At 33.6% G+C, this 22,001-nt stretch overlaps 1 protein-coding gene across 1 annotated transcript in view; it reads right to left on the minus strand.

Moving 5' to 3' along the window:
- LOC127541246 (all-trans-retinol dehydrogenase [NAD(+)] ADH7-like) overlaps positions 1 to 20,087 on the minus strand; it is a 37,096-nt gene extending 17,009 nt beyond the window's left edge. The window contains exons 1-5 of the mRNA XM_051966485.1: positions 19,964 to 20,087; positions 17,042 to 17,143; positions 13,385 to 13,523; positions 4,593 to 4,680; positions 4,279 to 4,495 (exon numbers count right to left, since the gene is read on the minus strand). Of these exons, the coding sequence (XP_051822445.1) occupies positions 4,279 to 4,495; positions 4,593 to 4,680; positions 13,385 to 13,523; positions 17,042 to 17,143; positions 19,964 to 19,981 (564 nt within the window). The 5' untranslated portion in view covers positions 19,982 to 20,087. The remainder of the gene's footprint in view (positions 1 to 4,278; positions 4,496 to 4,592; positions 4,681 to 13,384; positions 13,524 to 17,041; positions 17,144 to 19,963) is intronic.
- Positions 20,088 to 22,001: the final 1,914 nt, after the last annotated feature.

A 22,001-nucleotide genomic window follows, 5' to 3' on the forward strand; every position in this document is an offset into this window, starting at 1 on the left:
AAAGTGATGCAAAAGGAAATACAAAAGGCTAATGAGGAGAAGAATGCTTTAAAAAGCAAAATTGGTCAGATGGAAAAGGAGGTACAAAAAGCTCATGAGGGAAATAATTCCTTGAAAATTAGAATTGAGCATAAGGAAGCTAATGATTTTATGAGAAATCAAGAAGCAATAAAATAAAATCTAAAGAACAATAACAAAGAAAACAATGTGAAATATCTCATTAGGAAAAAAATTACCTGGAAAATAGATCCAGGACAGATAATTTTAAAATTATTGGTCTGATTGAAAGCCATGATCAAAAAAAGAGCCAGGACATCATCTTTCAAGAAATAATTATGGAATACTGTTCTAATATTCTAGAACCAGAAGTAAAATAGAAATTGAAAAAATCCACTGATCACCTCCTGAAAGAGATCCCAAGATGAAAACTCACAGGTATTTGATAGTCAAATTCTAGAACTCTCAGATCAAGGAGAAACTATTGCAAGCATCCAGAAAGAAATAATTCAAGTATGGTGGCCACAGTTAGGATGATACAAGATTTAGTGGGTTTTATGCTAAAGAATCAGAATGCTTGAAATATATTTTCGAGAACAATAAAACTAGGAATGCAACCAAAAATCACTTACTCTGCAAAAACTGTCTGCAAAACTGAGCATAATCCTTTAGGGAAAAAGATGGATATTCAATGAAGTAGAGGAATTTAAAGCATTCATGATTAAAAGATCAGAGCTCAATAGAAAATCTGACTTTCAAATATAGGACTCAGGAGAAACATAAGGAGGTAATCAGGGAAGCAAAGTCATAGGGGACTTAATAGAGGTTAATTTGTTTACACGCCTATATGAGAGGATGATACTTGTAACGCCTAAGAATTTTCTCATTATTATGGCATTTAGAATTAGTATATATAGACAGAGGGCAAAGATATGAGTTGAATATGAAGAGATAATATCTAAAAAATTAAAATTAAAGGGTGAGAGTGGAAGGGAGAAAGGGAAAGAGAGAGGTAGAATGTCATAAATTATCTGCCATAAAAGAGACAAGAAAAATGTTTTACAGTGGAGGGGAAAATAGAGAGGAGAGGGGAAATAAATGAACCTAACTTTCATCAGAATGGGCTCAAAGAGGAAAAAAGATACACATTCTTATCCTGTAGGAAAGTAAGAGAGAAAGAGGATAAGGAAAGAGGGGGAGGGTGATAGAAGAGAGGGCATATTGTGGGGGAGGGAACAAAACACTTTTGAGGAAGGACAGTGTAAAAGGAGAGAGAGAATAGAATAAATGAATATTTTTATGTAACTATATAAATAGATAGCAATAGTAATTGTGGAAAAAACTTTGAAATAAGTTTCTCTGATGAAGGTCTCATTTCTCAATATATAGGGAACAAAAACTTAAATCCAAAAAGGAAAAGGAAAGTGATAAATTTTGAAGAGGATGTGGAATACGAATGCACTGTTGGTGGAGTTGTGAATTTCTCCAACCATTCTAGAGAGCAATTTGGAATTATACCCAAAGGGCTATAAAACTGGGCATACCATTTTACCTAGCAATACCTCTACTAGGTCTCTGTCCCAAAAAGATAATAAAAAATGGAAAAAAACCCCACATATGTAAAATTATTTATAGCATCTCTTTTTGTTGTGGTAAAGAATTGGAAATTGAGGGGATGCCCATCAATTAGGGAATGGCTGAACAAATTGTGGTATATTAATGAGGTAGAATACTACAAAGTTGTTGCTGTTTCTTTTTTATGGTTTTTCCCTTTTGTTCTGATTTTTTTCACAACTTGACTAATGTCAAAATAGGTTTAATATGATTGTACACATATAATTTATATCAGATTGACAGTCATCGTGAGTAGGGATAAAGGAAGAAAAAGAAAAATGGAAATCAAAATCTTATAAAAGTAAATATTAAAAACCAATAAATAAACTTAAAAAAGTTAAAAAGTACTTTTCAGCCTATATTCAGATACTATTAGTTCTATCTTTAGAGGTAAATAGCATGTTTTCTTCACAAGTCCTTTAGAATTATTTTGGATCATTGTAGTGTTGAGAAGGCAACAAGTATCTGAAGTCACAAAGATTTGAGTTAAAATTCAGCTTGAAACATTTCATTAGTGTTTCTAATATGTTTCTAAACTGGGCAAGTTATTTAACTTGTTTTTGCCTTAATCCACTAGAGAAGAAAATAGCAAATCATTTTGGTATTTTTGTCCCCCAAAACACCCCATACCCATATAGGATCCTGAAGAATCAGGCACAGTTGAATGATTGAACAAAAACAATCATGTGATCAATAACTAAAAGGATGGATGAGCCTATTTGTATAACTCTGGACATCAAAGCATGTAACCATTCTTCTGAGGTGACTACGTGGTACAATGGATAAAAAACTGAGTTAAGAGACAGAAAGATGAGAGTTTAGATCTAAACTGATCTGAATGGAAACTGAACTGAATCTGATAGAAAGTTGTTCCATCAGTTCATGAAGAGGTGGACATGACTGAACAACAAAAAGAATTGTCAAGAATAGCTAAGTTGTTCACAGTTGATTATTGTACAATATTGTTGTGCTGTGTACAATGTTCTTCAGGTTCTGCTCATTTCCCTCTGCATCAATTCATGTAAGTTTTTCTGAAAGCATTCTGTTCAACATTTCTGTCATATACAACTTGTTCAGTCATTTCTCAATTGATGAGCATTTTCTTAATTTCCAATTCTTTGTGGCCACAAAATGAGCTGCTTTAAATATATATTTTTTCATAAATAGGTCCTTTTCCTTTTCCTTTGATATCTTCAAACTAAAGACCCAGTAGTGTACTGTATTGCTGGGTCAAAAGATATGCACAGTTTTATAGCACTTTGTGCAAAGTTGCTCTCCAGAAGGGTTGGATTAGTTCACAACTTCACCAACATTAGTATATCTAATGTTCCACATCTCCAGCAATATTTGACATTTTTCTTTTCTGTCATGCTGGCCAGTCTGGTAGGTATATCTCAGCATTGTTTTAACATGCATTTCTCTAATCATTAGTGAATTAGAACATTTTTTTCCATATAGTTGTAAATGGCTTTAATTTCTTCATCTGAAAACTGCATAAGTATCCTTTGTTCATATTCTTATATATTTGACTAAGCTCTCTTTGTAATCGAAAAGTGAGGTCTTTATCAAAGAAAACTATAAAATCCCATTCCCTTCCCCTTCTCTACTCTTTCACTTTTCTGTTTTCCTTTTTAATCTTGATAGCATTGGTTTTGTTTGTGGAAAAACTTTTGAATTTGATGTAGTCAAAATTACCTATTTTATATCCCCTAATTCGTAATATTGCTTGTTTGGTCATAAATTCTTCTTTTATCAAAAGATCTGACAGGTAAAATATCTCATGCTTCCCTAATTTGTTATGATGTCACTTTTTACATCCAAATCGTGTACCCATTTTTAAATAATGGTATATATACACAGGTTCTGCCAAACTGCTTTCTAGTTTTCCCAGGAATTTTTCTCAAATAGTGATTTCTTATCCTAAAATCTCAAATCTTTGAGTCTGTCTAACATTAGAATATTATGGTCTTTTTTTTTTTTAAACTGTGTATTGTGTAACACCTAATCTATTCCACTGATTCTAATTTCTTAACCAGTACAAAATGTAATACAGTTTGGAACCTGATAGTGCTATGATTTTCCTTTACATTTTTTCATTGATTTTCTTGATTTTTTTTACCTTTAATTCTTTCAAATTAATTTTGTCATTTTTTCTAACTTTATAAAATAATTCTTTGATGGTTTGATATGGACTGAATAAGTAAATAAACATAGGTAAAATTATCATTTTAAATTATTTTTTCTTAGCCCACCCATTAGCAATTGATATTTTCCCAATTGATTAGATCTGATTTTATTAGTGTGACCTGTTTTGTAATTGTATTCATATAGTTTCTGGGTTCATCTTGGCAGTTTGATACCTAAGCATTTTATGTTATCTGCAATTATAAAAATAATTGGAATTTCTCTCTTTATATTTTTCTCCTGGACTTTGTTGGTAATATATAGAAATGCTGATGATTTATGCATGTTTACTTTGTATCCTTCAACTTTGCTGAAGTTGTTAATTATTTCAACTAGTTTTTTAGAATTCTCTAATACCATTATAATACCAATATATATTATATATAGATAGCAAAGTATAGGCAGCAATGAATCAAAAAGTGATAATTTTGTTTCCTCATTTTCTTTTGATCATAATCTTACTTCTTTTGATCATAATCTTACCTTGGCAGTGTTGATTGCAGCCCCATATCCAGTGGAAAATGCACAGCCAAACAAACAGACCTTCTCAGGAGGAGCAGCAGCATCAATTTTTGCAACTGAACTTTCTTCCACCACTGTGTACTCCGTGAATGTACTGGTACTCAGGAAGTGGTGTACAGGCTTTCCTTTGCAGATAAATCTACTAGTGCCATCAGATAATACTCCTTTACCTTCAATACTATTGAATACATCAAAACCATAGTAAATGATTTCTGCTCAAATATAAATAAATGGGGCAAATAAATGAAATCTCAGCAAAAATGACAGAAACTCACTCAAGCTTTTCACAGAAATTGGAATTGGGGTTTATGCATGCAGAGCAAAATCCACACTGTGGGACACAAAGTGGGATGATCTTATCTCCTGGAAGAGGAAAAAAAATATTGCCTAGTAATAAGTTTTTTAAATGCCAAATTAAACATTTTCGGAGTGGGATATGGAAAGTAGAGATAAGATAGCAAAGTATAGGCAGCAATGAAGCAAAACTCTCCCGACATTTCCTTCTAAATAACTTTTTTTAATTTAATTTTTAAAATTTTGAACTTAAATATAAGAAAGACAAAAAAGAGAACATTTCCAGAGGAATATAAAAAGAAAGATTCCAAATGGACTTTTCCTTTAAAAAGTCAGGAGCAAATATTTAAAACCATCAATAAGCATCATATGCAGTGGGGAAAAACTGGGACCTTTCCCAGTAAGATCTGGAGTGAAGCAAGGTTGCCCACTATCATCATTATTATTCAATATCATATTAGAAGCACTAGCTTCTGCAATAAGAGTCGAGAAAGAGATTAAAGGAATTAGAGTAGGCAATGAAGAAACCAAACTATCACTCTTTGCAGATGATATGATGGTATACCTAGAGAACCCCAGAAATTCTACTAAAAAGCTATTAGAAATAATTCATAATTTTAGCAAAGTAGCTGGATACAAAATAAATCCCCATAAATCCTCAGCATTTTTTATACATTACCAACAAAATCCAACAGCAAGAGATACAAAGAGAAATTCCATTCAAAATAAATGTTGATAGCATAAAATATTTGGGAATCTATCTACCAAAGGAAAGTCAGGAATTATATGAGCAAAATTACAAAAAACTTTCCACACAAATAAAGTCACACTTAAATAATTGGAAAAATATTAAGTGCTCTTGGATAGGCCAAGCAAATATAATAAAGATGACAATATTCCCTAAACTAATCTATTTATTTAGTGCTATACCAATCAGACTTCCAAGAAAATATTTTAATGATCTAGAAAAAATAACAACAAAATTCATATGGAACAATAAAAAGTCGAGAACCTCAAGGGAATTAATGAAAAAAAAATCAAATGAAGGTGGCCTAGCTGTACCTGATCTAAAATTATATTATAAAGCAGCAGTCACCAAAACCATTTGGTATTGGCTAAGAAATAGATTAGTGGATCAGTGGAAAAAGGTTAGGTTCACAAGACAGAATAGTCAACTACAGCAATCTAGTGTTTGACAAACCCAAAGATCCTAACCTTTGGGATAAGAATTCATTATTTGGTAAAAACTGCTGGGATAACTGGAAATTAGTATGGCAGAAATTAGGCATGGACCCACACTTAACACCATATACCAAGATAAGATGAAAATGGGTTCATGACCTAGGCATAAAGAACGAGATTATAAATAAATTAGAGGAACATAGGATAATTTATCTCTCAGACTTGTGGAGGAGAAAGAAATTACTGATCACAAAATAGAAAATTTTGATTACATCAAATTAAAAAGCCTTTGTACAAACAAAACTAATGCAAACAAGATTAGAAGGGAAGCAACAAACTGGGAAAACATCTTCACAGTTAAAGGTTCTGATAAAGGCCTCATTTCCAAAATATATAGAGAACTGATTCAAATTTATAAGAAATCAAGCCATTCTCCAATTGATAAATGGTCAAAGGATATGAACAGATAATTTTCAGAGGATGAAATTGAAACTATTACCACTCATATGAAAGAGTGTTCCAAATCATTATTGATCAGAGAAATGCAAATTAAGACAACTCTGAGATACCACTACACACCTGTCAGATTGGCTAAGAAGACAGGAAAAAACAATGATGAATGTTGGAGGGGATGCGGGAAAACTGGGACACTGATGCATTGTGGGTGGAGTTGTGAATGAATCCAACCATTCTGGAGAGCAATCTGGAATTATGCCCAAAAAGTTATCAAATTGTGCATACCCTTTGATCCAGCAGTGTTACTACTGGGCTTATCTTAACTTATGATGACGGAATTGCTGATTCAAAAGGCACACTCAGTTTTATAACTCTTTGGGCATAATTCCAGATTACTCTCCAAAATGATTGTATCAGTTCACAGTTCCACCAATAGTGAATCTGTGTCCCAATTTTTCTACATTACCTCTAACATTTGTTGCTTTCCTCCTTTATTGTTGTAGTCAATCTTATAGGTATAAGATTTCTTCCCCCCCCCCCTTTTTTTTTTTTTTTTTTTTGCAAATCAAATGGATTAATTGACTTACATAGGATCAATACACAGGAAGTATTAAGTGTTTTGAGATCAAATTTGAACTCAGGTCCTCCTTTGCCATCTAACTGCCCCATGTAGTTTTAATTTCTGTTTGTTCATATCCTTTGAACATATAGCAATTGGGGACTGGCTCATTCTTTTGAATTTGACTAAGTTCTTTATATATTTTAGATATGAGAAAGAATGTTCTGTTTTTCTTTTAATCTTAGTTACATTGGCTTTATTTGTACAAAACTATTTTAATTTAATGTAATCAAAATTATATATTTTATACCTCACAATACTAGCTATCTCTTGTTTCTTCTTTAATTGTTCACCTATCCTTAAGTCAGGCAGGATAATATAGCCTTCATTTTTTTTTTTTACTATCTCCCTTTATATCTAGGTCATGTATCCATTTTGATCTCATCTTGGTAAATAGTGGGAGATATTGGTCTAAATTTCTGCCAGATTTCTTTCCTGCTTTCCCAACAAATTTTTACCAAATAATTCTTGTCCTCAAAACTTAAATCTTTACATTTGTCAAATACAAGGTTATTATAATCATTTTCTACTATGTATTATGTGCCTACTATGTTCAATTGGTCCACCTCTTTATTTCTTGGCCAGTACGACTTAATATATATATATGCATATATATATATTATATATATATCTTTTTATTGACAAAACATATGGGTAATTTTTCAACATTGACCCTTGCAAAAACTTCTGTACCAACTTTTCCCCTTCTCCCCCTCCCCCACCATGGCAGGTAGTCCCATACATATTAAATATGTTAAAGTATGTGTTAAATACAATATATGTATACATATTTATACAGTTGTCTTGCTACACAAGAAAAATCAGATTTAGAAAGAAGGTAAAAATAACCTGGGAAGAAAAACGAAAATGTAAGCAAACAAACAACAGAAAGAATGTAAATGTTATGTTGTGGTCCACACTCATTTTCCCGTGTTTGTTCACTGGATGTAGCTGGTTCTGTTCATTACTGATCAATTGGAACTGAATTGGATTCTCTCATTGTTGAAGAGAGCCACTTCCATCAGAATTGATCCTCATATAGTATTGTTGTTGAAGTGTATAATGATCTCCTGGTTTTGCTCATTTCACTCAGCATCAGTTCATGTAAGTCTCTCCAGGCCTCTCTGTATTCATCCTGCTGCTCATTTCTTACAGAACAATAATATTCCATAACATTCATATACCACAATTTATTCAGCCATTCTCCAATTGAGTACTCATTTTTAACCCCAATTGTTGTAAAACGTCTCTTCCCCACAGATTGATGGGGATTTTTTCAACCATAAAAAGAGTAAAAACTCCTGTTTTGCCTTCAAAAGTCCATCTCATAGGAGCAGCACTAACTTCAGCTGCTATTGATCCTCCTACTCCAGACATATAGGTATCTGCTTTAATCTTTGGCCAGTGACCGGGCCAACTGGCACCTCTAATAACTGTACAATCCGCACCTGTGTCTACCAATCCTTCCAATGGTAGGCCATTTATATAGATAGTGAGCATAGGTCGGTCAGCCGTTACTGCTGCTGTCCAGTATATTGCTGGTTTTTGTGGTCTGGAGTCAGAACCTGGGTGACTATGACGAGGCTGCTTATTAGGATTCTGTATGAGTAAACAAAAGAAAGGGGGAGATGTTGGAATCCTTACTAACTACTAACTAATTAGAGTTGATCTAATCTTACAAGAAGATGTTTTGGCCAGAACCTGAAACAAGGTACTAAGTAGAACTAATCAAGACAAGGCTTGTGTTCCCACCTTTACTCATTGGAGTTCACAAGTATGCTAGCTTCACAAAGTAGACTTTCTACTTTCAAGGAGTTCACACCTCCCTTAAAGCTCATTGGGCCAGAGAGCACTATGGGAGAAAACCCATAATCCCATTCTCTCAGAAGAGGCAGATAAAAGGCCAGCGATGAGGGATCTATGGCAGAATACATTTTTTCCTCTTGGCTGACTGATCGCGCTGGACTCGAGAGGAACAACTCTAGTGCAGAGAACACTTTGACGGATTTCAGTGGAGCTACGCCAGAAGCCCTCTCTCCGCGGCAAGTTGGTGGCTGGGCTCCCCAGAAGGAGATAAGAGAGACCTTCCATCTCTGTCTTGGTTGGAGGCAGAAGAAAGCAGAGGCAGAGGCTGAAGGACAGACCCTTTGGATTTGGAGACATCTGAAGGGCTCCAAGCCTCTAAACCGGCTTTGCCTTGAGAAGAACAGGAACTCCAACATTTGAACTCATAACAGGTAAGAATTCTAGCCACAACAAAAAGGGCTGCCACAAACATTCTTGCCCATACAGGTTCCTTTCCATTCTTTAAGATCTCTTTGGGGTATAAGCCCAGTAGTAGCACTGCTGGATCAAAGGGTATGCACAGTTTGATAACTTTTTGAGTATAATTCCAAATTGCTTTCCAGAAATGTTGGATCCATTCACAACTCCACCAACGATGCATCAGTGTTCCAATTTCCCCGCATCCCCTCCAACATTCGTCATTATCTTTTCCTGTTATCTTAGCCAATCTGAGAGGTATGTATGGTATCTCAGAGTTGTCTTAATGTGAATTTCTCTGATCAATAATGATTTGGAACAACTTTTTATAGTTTCAATTTCATCTGAAAGTTGTCTGTTCATATCTTTTGACCATTTATCAATTGGAGAATGACTTGATTTCTTATAAATTTGAGTTAATTTTCTATATATTTTGAAAATGAGGCCTTTATCAGAACCCTAACTGTAAAGATCCTTTCCCAATTTATTGCTTCCCTTCTAATCTTGTTTGAGTACCACTTAGTTTTGATAATTATTCTTACATTCAATTTTATTAATCTCATCTTTAATTTTTAATATTTCCAATGTTGTGTTCATTTGAGGACTTTTAATTTAATTCTTTTCTTAATTTCTTTTAGTTGCATACCCAAATCATTGGTCTGTTCTTTTTCTATTTTATTGATATAAGCATTTGGTGATATGTATTTTCCTCTGATAATTATTTTCCCTGCACCCTATAAAATTGGATATGCTCCTCTCATTGTCATTTTCTTTAATGAAATTTTGATTGTTTTTATGAGTTATTCTTTAACTCACCCATTCTTTAGGATTAGGTTGCTTAGTCTTCAAGTCATTTTAATGTGTTCCCATAGCCCTTTATTAAATATAATTTTTATTGTATTTTATCTAAAATGTTTCTGCTTTTTCTGCATTTGGCTATAAAGGTTTTTGCTCTAATATATGGTCAATTTTTGTAAAAGTATCAGGTATCACTGTGAAAAAGGTACATTCTTTTCTGTTCACATTAAGCTCTTGACAGATATCTATCATATCTAGCTTGTGTAAGATTCTATTCGCCTCCTTAAAATTAATTGATAAATTGTCAAAGTATAAAACAGGCAATTTCAAAATAAGAAATGGAAGCTATTTATAGTTATATGAAAAAAAATCTTCTAAATCACTGTTTGTTGAGTTAGAGAAATATAAATTAAAACACCTCTGAGATAGCATCTTACATGTATCGGAAATGACAAACGCTGAAGGGACTAAGAAAAAATAGGTACACTAATAATCTATTGGTGGAGTGGAACTATGTTCAAAGGGCTATAAAAATGTGCATACCCTTTGACTCAGTAATATTACTACCAGCTCTGTACCCCCCAAAATAAAAGAAAACGGACCTATATGTACAAAAACATTTATAGCAACTCTTTTTGTGGTGGCAAAGAATTGGAAATTGAGGAGATGCTTATCAACTGGAAAATGGCTAAACAAGTTGTAGCATAGAAATGTGATGGAATACTGTTGTGCTATAAGAAATAATAAGAGGATTGGTTTCAGAAAAACATAGTAAAACTCATATGAACCAATGCAATTTGAAGTTAAAAGAACTGGAATATCATTGCGCACAACAATAGCTATGATGATCAATTGGGAAAGACTTGGCTACTTTAATCAATACAGTGATTCAAGATGATTCCAAATGACTCATAATGGAAAAAAAAATACTTTCCATCTCCAAAGAGCTCTAAGTGTAAGTTGAATTAAAATTTTTTGCTTTCTTTTTTCTCTTCTTTTCTTTTTTTTTTTTATAATATTGATATGGAAATGTGTCTTACATGATTTCACATATATAATTGATAAAATTTCATTGGTCTTCTCAGTGGATGGAGAAGGAAAGAAATGAGGGAGAAAATTTAGAACTCATTTTAAAGAGAAAAGAATGTTAAAACATAAATAAATAAATAATGAATTTCATGAGTACCCATCATATGTCAGGTACCCATGTTTGTTATATGGAGGTTAGGTGATTGTTGAGACTGATAAAATGAAGTATAAAATATAGACTTTGTCTTCAAAGAACTACTCTGTGGGGAATCCAACCTGTAAGTGAATATAAGTTGAGAGAGAAGTCCCATGATGGGGATATACTAGTACAAGGGGCTATTCTATGAGCTAGAGTTTTAGAGAATTTAACTGAGAGGTTAAGTAACTTGCCTAGGATTCCATAGCCAGTTTATGACAAAGGTAAGGCTTCTATCCAGGTTATGCAGCATCTCACTACCTCTTTTAGAAATACTGACACTTTTTTGTTATAGTAAAGAATTATCCACAAAATGGATGCCTTTTGATTGGAAAATCATTAAACAAAATATTACATATGAATATAGTGAAATATGATAATGCATCAAGAAATGAATATGAAGAATTCAGAGAAACATGAGAATATTTATATAAAAAAGAGAATTGCACTTTGAATGTTCCCACAAAGTGTTAATGACATATTAATCAGAACACAGATAAGTCTACAACTAGGTTCCTTAATGAAATTTTTTAAGGGGGTGTCAATAGAAAGCAACTAGATTGATGACATTGATCACAAATTAACTATGCCTCTAAGTGGTTTGAATAGCTGAGATCTGGAAGAATTCATAGTTCCAGGGTAGAAGTCATAACCTCAAAGCTGTTTTTGGAGGACATTGGAATTTGGGAAGAGGAAAAAAAGTGAATTTCAGTCTGCTCTCCCTCCTCCAACCCATAAGTTCAATTAGCATGAAGTTTTAAGACAGAACTGCTTAACCAGTAGGAGAAGCTGAATCTGAAAAGGAATCGAAACATACATGCCTCACAGATACATAGACAATTAATTTTCTGAGGGAGGCAGCAGATGCAAAAATTGTTTCCCCTTCTCCCAACAACAACAAAAAGAAAATAACTTTAATACAGAGACCCAACCCTGAGAATTCAGCTGAGTAATCTCTCTAACAGAGATGTTCAACCAGAGGGGAAATACATGAGGACTAAGAAAAAAAAAGGATATCTGAGAAACAAGAAGTAATTTTTTTTTATCATTTATGTAATCTACATTTAATGTTACTGCCATTATATTCTAAGTATAAAGCCGCTATTTATATGAATAATGTGTGTTATTGTAGGAAAATATGCCTCTGGTTTATGGGGCAAAGGGAGAATGTTTTTCTTGCTATGTCATTTAAGTGACTGCCTTTCCTGAGAATTAATGTGTGTTTGTTGGCTAATGGCAAATGGATAAAAAAATTGATGGAGATGGGGGGGTGCGTTTCATGAATTATATGGTATGCACAATTCCCAAAGGGTTATTCATGAACAAGGTATTAGTCAATTTTTGAAAAATATTCTGGAGGTAGATGTTATATTTGCATAAATACAACTATAATAATATAAATGAAAAGAATAGTAAAAGGAAGTCAAAATCTTTATACCTGTTAAAAAAATAATATCGATCTTGGATAACAAAGAATAAAATATCCCTCCCATATCTTGCTAGAAACTATAGGGTTAGATTATTGTATTTCTCCAGATGTGGTACTATATCAATCATAATTGCTTTTAACTGTTTTTCTGTTTTCTTGCTTTTAGTTGTTTCAGTCATGTCTGACTCTTCACGACACTATTTTGAGGTTTTCTTGGCAAAGATACTAAAGTAGTTTATATTTCCTTCTCCAGTTCATTTTTACAGATAAAGAACTGAGGTAAATAAGATTAAGTGACTTGTCCATTACAAGTGGGCTAATAAGTATCTGAGGTCAAATTTGAATTCAGAAAGCTGAATCTTTCTGATTCCAAGACCAATGCTCTCTCCACTTAATTGCCCTATATTTCTGTTAAGACTTTGGGATTGGAATATCCTCAAAAATGACTATGTTGTAGAAATGAAATGCAAAAAACCCTAATTGTTATAAATAAGATTTCTGTTAAAAGATAAAGGTTATTCTATTTCTATTCTCTTCATTTAAAACTTGTATCATGGCCAATATCCTCATATTTCAGAGGATTCTTATTCTGTGTGTGTGTGTGTGTGTGTGTGTGTGTGTGTGTGTGTGTACTTTGGCAGTGTGGTAAATAAAGTCCATGGACCCAATCTCAGAATAATGTTTTGAAATGCACATAAAATAAATTTAGGATTATGAAGGAAACCAAATTATATTGAAATACAGTTTTCAACACATTTAAAAAGCAAATTCATGGACCCCAGTTTAAAAACTCCTCCCTTACCTGGTTTCACTGTAGTTACTTCTTCTCCAATACTTTCTACAATTCCAACTGCTTCGTGTCCCACAATGACTGGAAACTTAGCATGGAAGCCTCCTATGATTGCATTGTTATCTGTGCGACATATGCCTGTAGCCAAAATCTACAGGAAAAAGAAAATCAGCTGCACCAAGTGGGTAACAAGGTACTTTGGAAGTAGCAGGAAACGGGCATTTAGAGCCTTGATTGAGCCAATGTTTACATAGAGAGGATTCTCTTTGTGCTTACTTTATGTTGGGTTCTTTGCCTACCATTTACCAAAAGGTTCCTACTCTGAAGGAGAAGACATTTTGAGAGAATATTGCTCAATGTGGTCAACATATTTCACATGCAATGACATGCAGAATATTGAGCCAAAGTATCATACCAGCCAAAGTATGACTGATCATCTCATCAAGAGTGACCATATGACCACATTTTAATCTTTTAAAAGCTTTTCCAGAAGACAAAGCATAAAATGTCTGAGAGAGATGGGTCTGCAGAATAAGGGACTTTTTTTGAAGCTCTTACTTGTATTATTTATCCCAACACTGGGCATGAGACTGCAAAAGCTTTTTTGGCCCCAAACACTGTTTTAAGGTAACAGGAAAAAAGTTAAATTGAAATGTAGAATGATTCTACACACTAGAGAAAAATAAGAAAGGATTATAACTTAGTTTTGGGAAGATGCACAATGGAACATGGTCACAAATGGAACAAGGAAATATTTTTGGTGATTAGTTATTACTCATGGCATGAAGGATTATTCTTTGTTGATGAAAAATAATATTAATAAATTAGCATGATTTTATATCAATTCTTTATTATGTTATTATAAAAATGAAATATCACCAATTGTTAAGGGTATATCTTATTTTAAAAATTCCAAGAAAATTCAACAAGAATTTATTAAAATCTTGCCTTATGAAAGGCACAATGCTAAGTGGTTGAGATATAAAAATAAAAGAAAATAAAACCCATCCTTGTCTTCAACAAGCTTACATTCCATCGAGAGGTTAAAAACACATATACAAACAAGCAAATATGAAATATACGCTAAGTGAATATAAAGTGTTTTGGAGGATTGATAGAATAGTGAGATAAGAAATTCAAGGATAGAGAAAAGAGTATTTACAATTTGCATAATTTGTTCCTAATTTAGTCAATGTGTTCCTATTATCAATCAATAGAAAAGACTTCATGGCTAGTTAGTTCTAGAAGATTTTGTAAAAGAAAATTTACTTACCGTATATTATGATGCTTACTCAATAAATATTTAACAAAGGAAAGAGAGATGTCAAAATCTAGCTCAAATACATAAGAGGAAATGTGATCTCACTGATAAGATGCTGTCTCCAACAATGTAGATTGCAACCCATCCAAGCCTGTCTACCATATTGTATGATTCCTGTCTATGTCCTCCTGCTTGTCTCACCTGATGTACTGGGGTCTTAATGGAACACACAGTGGGTTGTCCCTAGCTCTCATTTTGGAATCAGCATATTTTTATTTTAGACCACACATTTCCCTAAAGGATCCTCTGCTCTCTCAGCTAACTTTCATTTCTTCATTGTCCTTTGATATCCATTTTGAATTCTTCTATCAGATATTCATTTAAAATTTTTCATTTATGAGTCATAGTTGAACAAAAAATCTGTGAGAGAAATTATTATTTTGCTATTATATTAACCATCAATCCTTAGTTAGGATCCAAACGAGACTAGGGTCTAGCCCTTTCTCTGAAGGACATGACTGATAGATGAAATTACCTTAATTCTCAGGGAACATGCTCTTTAATCTTGTATGAGGCCTTAAAGTATAAACAGAATTTAATTAGGTAAATTCTTGCCCATGTCCTTGAACTCTTCCATTGGAATTAAGGGTGACCTATCCAGCTCATGAAGAAGAAAAACAAGCCAAATGGTCTGAGTACAGATGGATTTCTCTGACCAGATTGCTAGAGGCAGCTGAGTCTCATGATCAAGCCCAGTTCTGAGCAGTAGTAACTGAAGACTTTTAGTCCACCTCTTCATTTATATGTTTACCAGTCAGGGTTGATTTTTCCAATCATGAGCAGTCGCTTTCTAAAAAATATTTAAGGCATTCAATGTTTCTATTAAGCAAGTGTCTTTGGTTATTGAGAGAAACTGATCATTAATTTATTGATTATTAGCTAGCCTGATTAATACATTGATTATTAATTAGCCAGAAACTTGTCTCTTGGGTTTTTCATTCATCACAAATGATATGATACTAGTTTTAATAACAGTCATTTAGGTAATATTTTAGGTTAGCAAAGGGCTTTACAAATGTTAACTCAATTGATCTTTACAATAATCCTTTGAAGTAATGGTTATTATTATTTACCCCCATTTTACATATGGAGAAACTGAGTCTCAGAAAAGTTAAGAAATTTTCCCAGAGTTGGCAAATGTCTGAAGCAGGCTTTAAATTGAGGTCTTCTTCAGTTCAGGATTTGCACTCTGTGATCAAGAAAGAAGAGTTGAGAATGACTTTGAAGTTCTAAATCTGGCTTATTGGGAGGGTGATGATGCCCTCAACAAAAATAGGGAAATCAAAAAGAGGGATGGATTTAGAGAAAGACAACAAATTCTGTTTTGGGTATACTGAGTTTGAGAGGCCTCAGAACATCCAGTTTGAAATGCCAAATAGTTGGTGATGTGGGCTTAGCATTTATGATTGGGAAGAGCAATCTAGGAGTCACATGTCAAGAAATAATTGAAGTCTTGAGAGCAAAGGAGAAAATCTAGTAGGAGAACAAAGAGAGAAAAAGGGATTTTTGGGAGTTTGCAAATATCTTTATTTTTTCTTTTTAAATAATATTTTATTTTCTTCCAATTACATATAAGAACATATTTAACATTCCTTTAAATTTTTTTATTTAAAGTTTTGAGTTCTAAATTCTATACCTCCCTTTCTGAGATGGTAAGCAATCTTTTTATACATGTACAATTAAGTTATACATGTAAGTAAAACAGTTCTATATTAGTCATTTTTATATCAGAAGACTTGAATAAAATTTGAAAAGTAAAATAAAGTTAAAAATAGTATGTTTCAGTCTGTATTCAAACATCAGCTCTAGAGGCAGATACAGTATGCTTTATCATTTGTCATTTGGAATTGTTCTGGTTCTTCATCAAACAATTTTGCTGTTACTACATACAATGTTTTCCTGGTTTTGCTCTCTTCACAAACAGCTTACTAAGAGAACTGTCATAAAAGGAATTATTGAATATATAATATTCAATTTCATTTATAAAGATTTAACATCATATTGGAAAAAAAACATGACTAATAATTTAGCTGCTTAACTATGACAGCAATATATGCCTCCTTAAAATGTGGGATTTACAGGCCTGGCTTATTTTTTTATGATGATATTACACTTAGAATCACTTAAGACTCCAGCCCCAGCCCCTTCTCTGGCATATTGAAGCTGTGTGACCCTGGGTCACCTGATATTAATGGAACTTTTTAGTGCTCCCAGGCAACCTAGAAGATGCTGAGATGGAGAGAATTGCCAGTCTCGTTGGTAAAGAGGGTTTCCTCTTTGGGAGTTCCCTAAACCAAAAAAATTTCAGGCCTTCTCTTAAATGAATTAAGAAGTAAGAATTTCAGTACCTTAACTCGAACTTCATAGGCTTTTGGTGGAGCAACTTCCACTTCCTCAATGGAAAAGGGTTGCTTCAGGCCCCATAGTACAGCAGCTTTGCATTTAATTACCTGAGAAATAACAAGATCTGTGACATATTCATATGCCCTTAACTCCTGATCATTTCACTAATATAAGCCAGGGAAAATCTCATACAAGAATCATTCTATCAGGGTGAGCTATTGAGCTAAAACTCCATCAAACCCAGAACTTTTTCATGCATTTACAAGCTAAAATAACAGAACTACTCCCTTTGGAGAAATATTTGCTTCTTCTTTAGAAGACTATAATCTTAACGTATATTTCTATTATGTTTAACATATATTGGACTACTTGCCATGTAGGGGAGGGCATGGGGGAAGGGGGAGGAAATTGAAACACAGGATTTTGCAAGGGCTAATGTTGAAGAATTGTCCACGCATGTTTTGAAAAATAAAAAGCTTTAATAAAAAAAAAAAGAAGGCTGTAATCATTGGCACGAGGAAAAAAAGGCTTGCAGCTTTCAAAGAATCTGTGGGTCCAGATGTGGAGAAAAAGGGAGAGACTGTGCAAATTAGAAATTAAGTTGTAGCAGGACAAGATCAGGAGGAAAATGGGAAAAATCTTTACTACAGTAAGTCAGGAGACAGAAGAACTAGGAAATGGGTTGAGGGTAAGGACAGGAATTCAGACCTCCACCAGCACCAGTCACTCTAATATCTTAAGGACAAGGAAGAAGAATTAATGCAGCAAGTTATTGGTACTCTAGTATGAATCAGGTGCTGGTAATTGAATGTTTGATTCAATACAATAATTTTGTAATTTCATTATTTTCTCTGAAAGTCTACCTCACAGCCCCTTCCAACACTCCATAATGCAGGGCTGACTTGGCAAACTTTTAAGGTAGACAAAGTCTATGACATTTTCTCATCTTGAGTTTGGGAGCTGACTTCCAGGTACAAGCTGGGAATCTCTATGTCCAAGGGAAATCCCTTGGACACAAAGGATTTTACTTGCTTTCTTTGTATTATGCTGCTTGCTAACTGTTGTCCGATATCTCTTCTGCTCTTTATGACTTAATCCCCCCAAAAGGCCATTTACACTGGATTCTTCTTCTTTCTTCTCACACTCTTCTTAACCCTCACATTCCAATATTATCATTTCCACCAAATTCTCAAGTTACTACATCTCTTTGTTGCTAAATTCAATAACTTTCTCAATCCTCATTATCCCCAATTTCTATGGATCGCTCTCTACTTCTAAATATTTCCTTCTCTCCAGGTTTTTGGGACACTCCTCTCTCCTCGGCCTCCTCCTACTCATCTGAATGTTCTTTCTTAAGTTCCTTTGCTGGGTGGAAATGCCAAAGAGATATTGGACAACAGTTAGTGAGCAGGGAAGGATCAGATGAAGGTTTATTTTTGTTTGTTTTATCCTTGCAGTATGGGGGAGACATAAGTGTGTTTAAAGGTTGTAGAGTTTGCAGCCAGAATCCAGAACACCTGTAAGGGAAAATTCCCACAAGATTGAAGGAGAGTAGAAGTGAAGATTCCAGTTTCATCTAGTCCATATGTTTATGAACCAATCACAATCTATTTTAGATCCTAAGGTTAAGATTATATTTGAAGATGTAACAAAACTTAAAACATTGCCTCTGGCACAAAAAGCTTTCATAAAACAGGAATAAAAAAATCACTTGGTAAAAATTAGCACTGAATGCCAAATAGAGAAAATAATTGACTGACATATTGATGGTGCTTTAATTACAGCACTGATGGTATTTGTAGTTGTTCATTAATACAAAATTTTGCTTGATCTTTTGAAATATTTTTGAGTTTTGATCCTTCTTTTACCTTCTGGGACCATTTTACCAAATAAGTGGCCAAGTTTTTTAAAACAGGACCAATCTCTATGTTTAAACACAAGCCTGGTTTAGAAAACTAGGAATGAGTATACTTATTGGTTATTTATATGACAGTAGATAGGAAAAAAACTAGATGGTGATGTGTGCCTGATTAGGAATTAGGAAGACTCATCTTCCTGAGTTCAAATGTGACCTCAGAGACTTAGTAGTTATGTGACTAGGGGCCAGTCACTTAACTCTACTAACCTGAATTGGAGAAGGAAATGGCAGACCACTCCTTTGCAAAGAAAATCCCAAATGGGGTCACAAAGAGTCAGATCTAATTGAAAAATGACTGAAAACCTTAGATAAATAATTTTTTCCCTCTGTCTTTAATTACTTTTTCTTTGATTCAATTACCTCATCTGTAAAATGAGAAAATTGGACTTTTATCTCTTTCACATGGTTTTGTGAGAATTACATTTAACATCTGGGAAATTTTTGTTAATAATTATAATACTCCACAAAGGGTTCATGACTTTTAAAAATTATTGCTTTTAAAAAACATTTTGATAACTCTTTTTGTAATTCTTAGCTCTATCCATATGCTCAGTTATCATTTTTTCATAAAAACAAGTCCTTAAACAGAGCCATCTTCACTTCTTGTTGTCACACAGGTAATTTGTAAAAATCACATCCTTAATAGAGCTTCAGCGTTAGCACATTATGCTTTGCATCTCATCATTTTTTAAATACAAAGTTGAGAGCAGAAGGTTTTATCTTTCTAATGAAAGGAAATAAACTATATTCCTTCTAATACTATTAAAATATCACAGCAAGAATATCCCTTCCCATGATTCTCTATTTATAATCTCCATTTTCTTCCCACAGTACTGAAAGGTTCCAATCAATGGTTTTGCTAAATGCTTGCCTACATAGGCAAACTTTTCTTCTCTCAAAGATTTACTTTCCCAAATAAACAGAAAAAAACCCCCAAACCCAAACTCTAAGGGTGCAGTTATTTATCTCATTAGTTTGTGATTGAAGATACAAAAAATACTTTGCTTACTTTTCCTGAAGTGCTCATCCTGCCTTTCTCTTGGTTTCTGATGTTCACCAGGCTTTGATGTCCTGTCACCAAAGTTTGAACAATCCTATTTTGCAAACCATTATATGTTGAGATAAATAGTCCTATTTCAAAACAAGGCCTTCAAAAAAGGAAAAAAAAAATCATTATTCAGAACTTTCAACTCTTTATCTCCCTACCCGGTCCCACCCCTTTGTAATGTTTAACTTCTGAAAAAAAGAAAAACTAACAACTATTAAGTGTATCTAAGGCAACTGAGAGTATCACCAAATAATAGTGAGTAGGGATAAAAATATTATTTATCTCAGACTCACAGTGACTAGATTATAAATTGACCACTTCAATCTACTCCCAAATTGTAAAAAGAAAATAATATAAAGAAATTCTGTTCAACAAAGGAAGAAAGAAAATGGGGGGAAAGGTTTTGTCTTCAAGGTTGATCTCCTTTGTCCAGAGAAGTATGAACAATATGGATTTATTTTGTTCCTGTTGGTTGGGCAGGACTTCAGGATTTCTCAAGTCAGTTCCTCCATTTTGAAGCCATAAGTTTGGGATAAGTTTGTTTCCCAAACTATTTGTGAGGTGGGGGAAAGAAAACATAACTGTATTTATTCAGGAATGTTCTCTGGCTGATCTTGTTCATCTTATAAATTTATAATCCATTTCCACCATGATGAAAGGTTCAACTATATCAATGCTGCTCTTTTCTTGTATCTTTTAATGTGGTGAATCACTGAGACCTGAGGTAAACTTTAGATGTTCTCGTGTTTTGTTTTGTTTTGTTTTCAGACTGAGTGGTAAAAAGTTATTTTATTTTTTAATCTATTTTTTTTTTTTTTTGCTGAGGCAATTGGGGTTAAGTACTTGCCCAGGGTCACATAGCTAGGAAATATTAAGTGTCTGAGGCCAAATTTGAAATTAGGATCTCCTGACTTCAGGGCTGATGCTTTATCCACTGTGCCATCTAGCTGCCCCTAAAAAGTTATTTTAAAAGACAAAATACCTTTTAAAGGTTCCTATATAAAGCTAAAGTTCATGAGTTTAGGAGAAGGAGGAATTTAGATAATTTTGAGGTTTCTAGTTCTGGTGTATGCTGAAATTCTTTTTGCATGTTTAGAATCTATTGATGGGTTCTCAGGTTGGATTACACAGAAGCACAAACTGCCAGCATATCAGCATCTTGAGCAATATAATCCCTGCTAGCAAACCTAACTGGTACAACTATGGGAAATGTCTTCTTACCCTGAGTGATTTTTTTTGGTTATCAAAAAATGCTTACCTCATGGTCTCTTTTCTATTTCAGCTCTTTTACTAGAGCACTTCAGTGTTCCTTCAGTTGCTTTGACTTCTTAATCCCTTAATCTTCTATATTTTCATGACCTACTTGTAAATTTGCTGGAGTTTATTAATTTGAGGTCAATCTTCAGCTTTAGAAAAATCTACTACTCTTACTACTAGTACTCCTAGTAATGCTTCTAGTTCTAGTAGAAGTACTAGTACTTCTATTACTATTACTACTACTACTACTTCTATTATCACTACTACCATCACCTCTACCTACTACTGCTACCTACAAAAACTACTACTACCACTGTGAAGTACTACTACTACTAATAGTAGTAGTAGTAATAGTAATAGAAGTACTAGTATTTATACTAGAACTAGAAGCACTACTACTACTACTATTACTACTAGTAGTACTTCTAGTTCTAGTACAAGTACTAGTACTTCTATTACTATTACTACTCATATTACTTCTTTTGTCACTACTACCATTACCTCTACCTACTACTGCTATCTACAAAAACTACTACTACTACCACTGTGAAGTTCTACTATTACTACTAGTAGTACTACTACTAGTACTACTAGTAGTGCTTCTAGTTCTAGTACAAGTATTTGTACTTCTATTACTATTACTCTACTACCACTTCTATTATCACTGCTACCATCACTCTACCTACACATAGGTAAAATGGCTGAGGCTAAGCATTGAACTGTAAATTCAAAGACAGAAACT

The sequence above is a fragment of the Antechinus flavipes genome, chromosome 6 (genome assembly GCF_016432865.1).
Source record: "Antechinus flavipes isolate AdamAnt ecotype Samford, QLD, Australia chromosome 6, AdamAnt_v2, whole genome shotgun sequence".
NCBI classification, from domain to species: domain Eukaryota; kingdom Metazoa; phylum Chordata; class Mammalia; order Dasyuromorphia; family Dasyuridae; genus Antechinus; species Antechinus flavipes.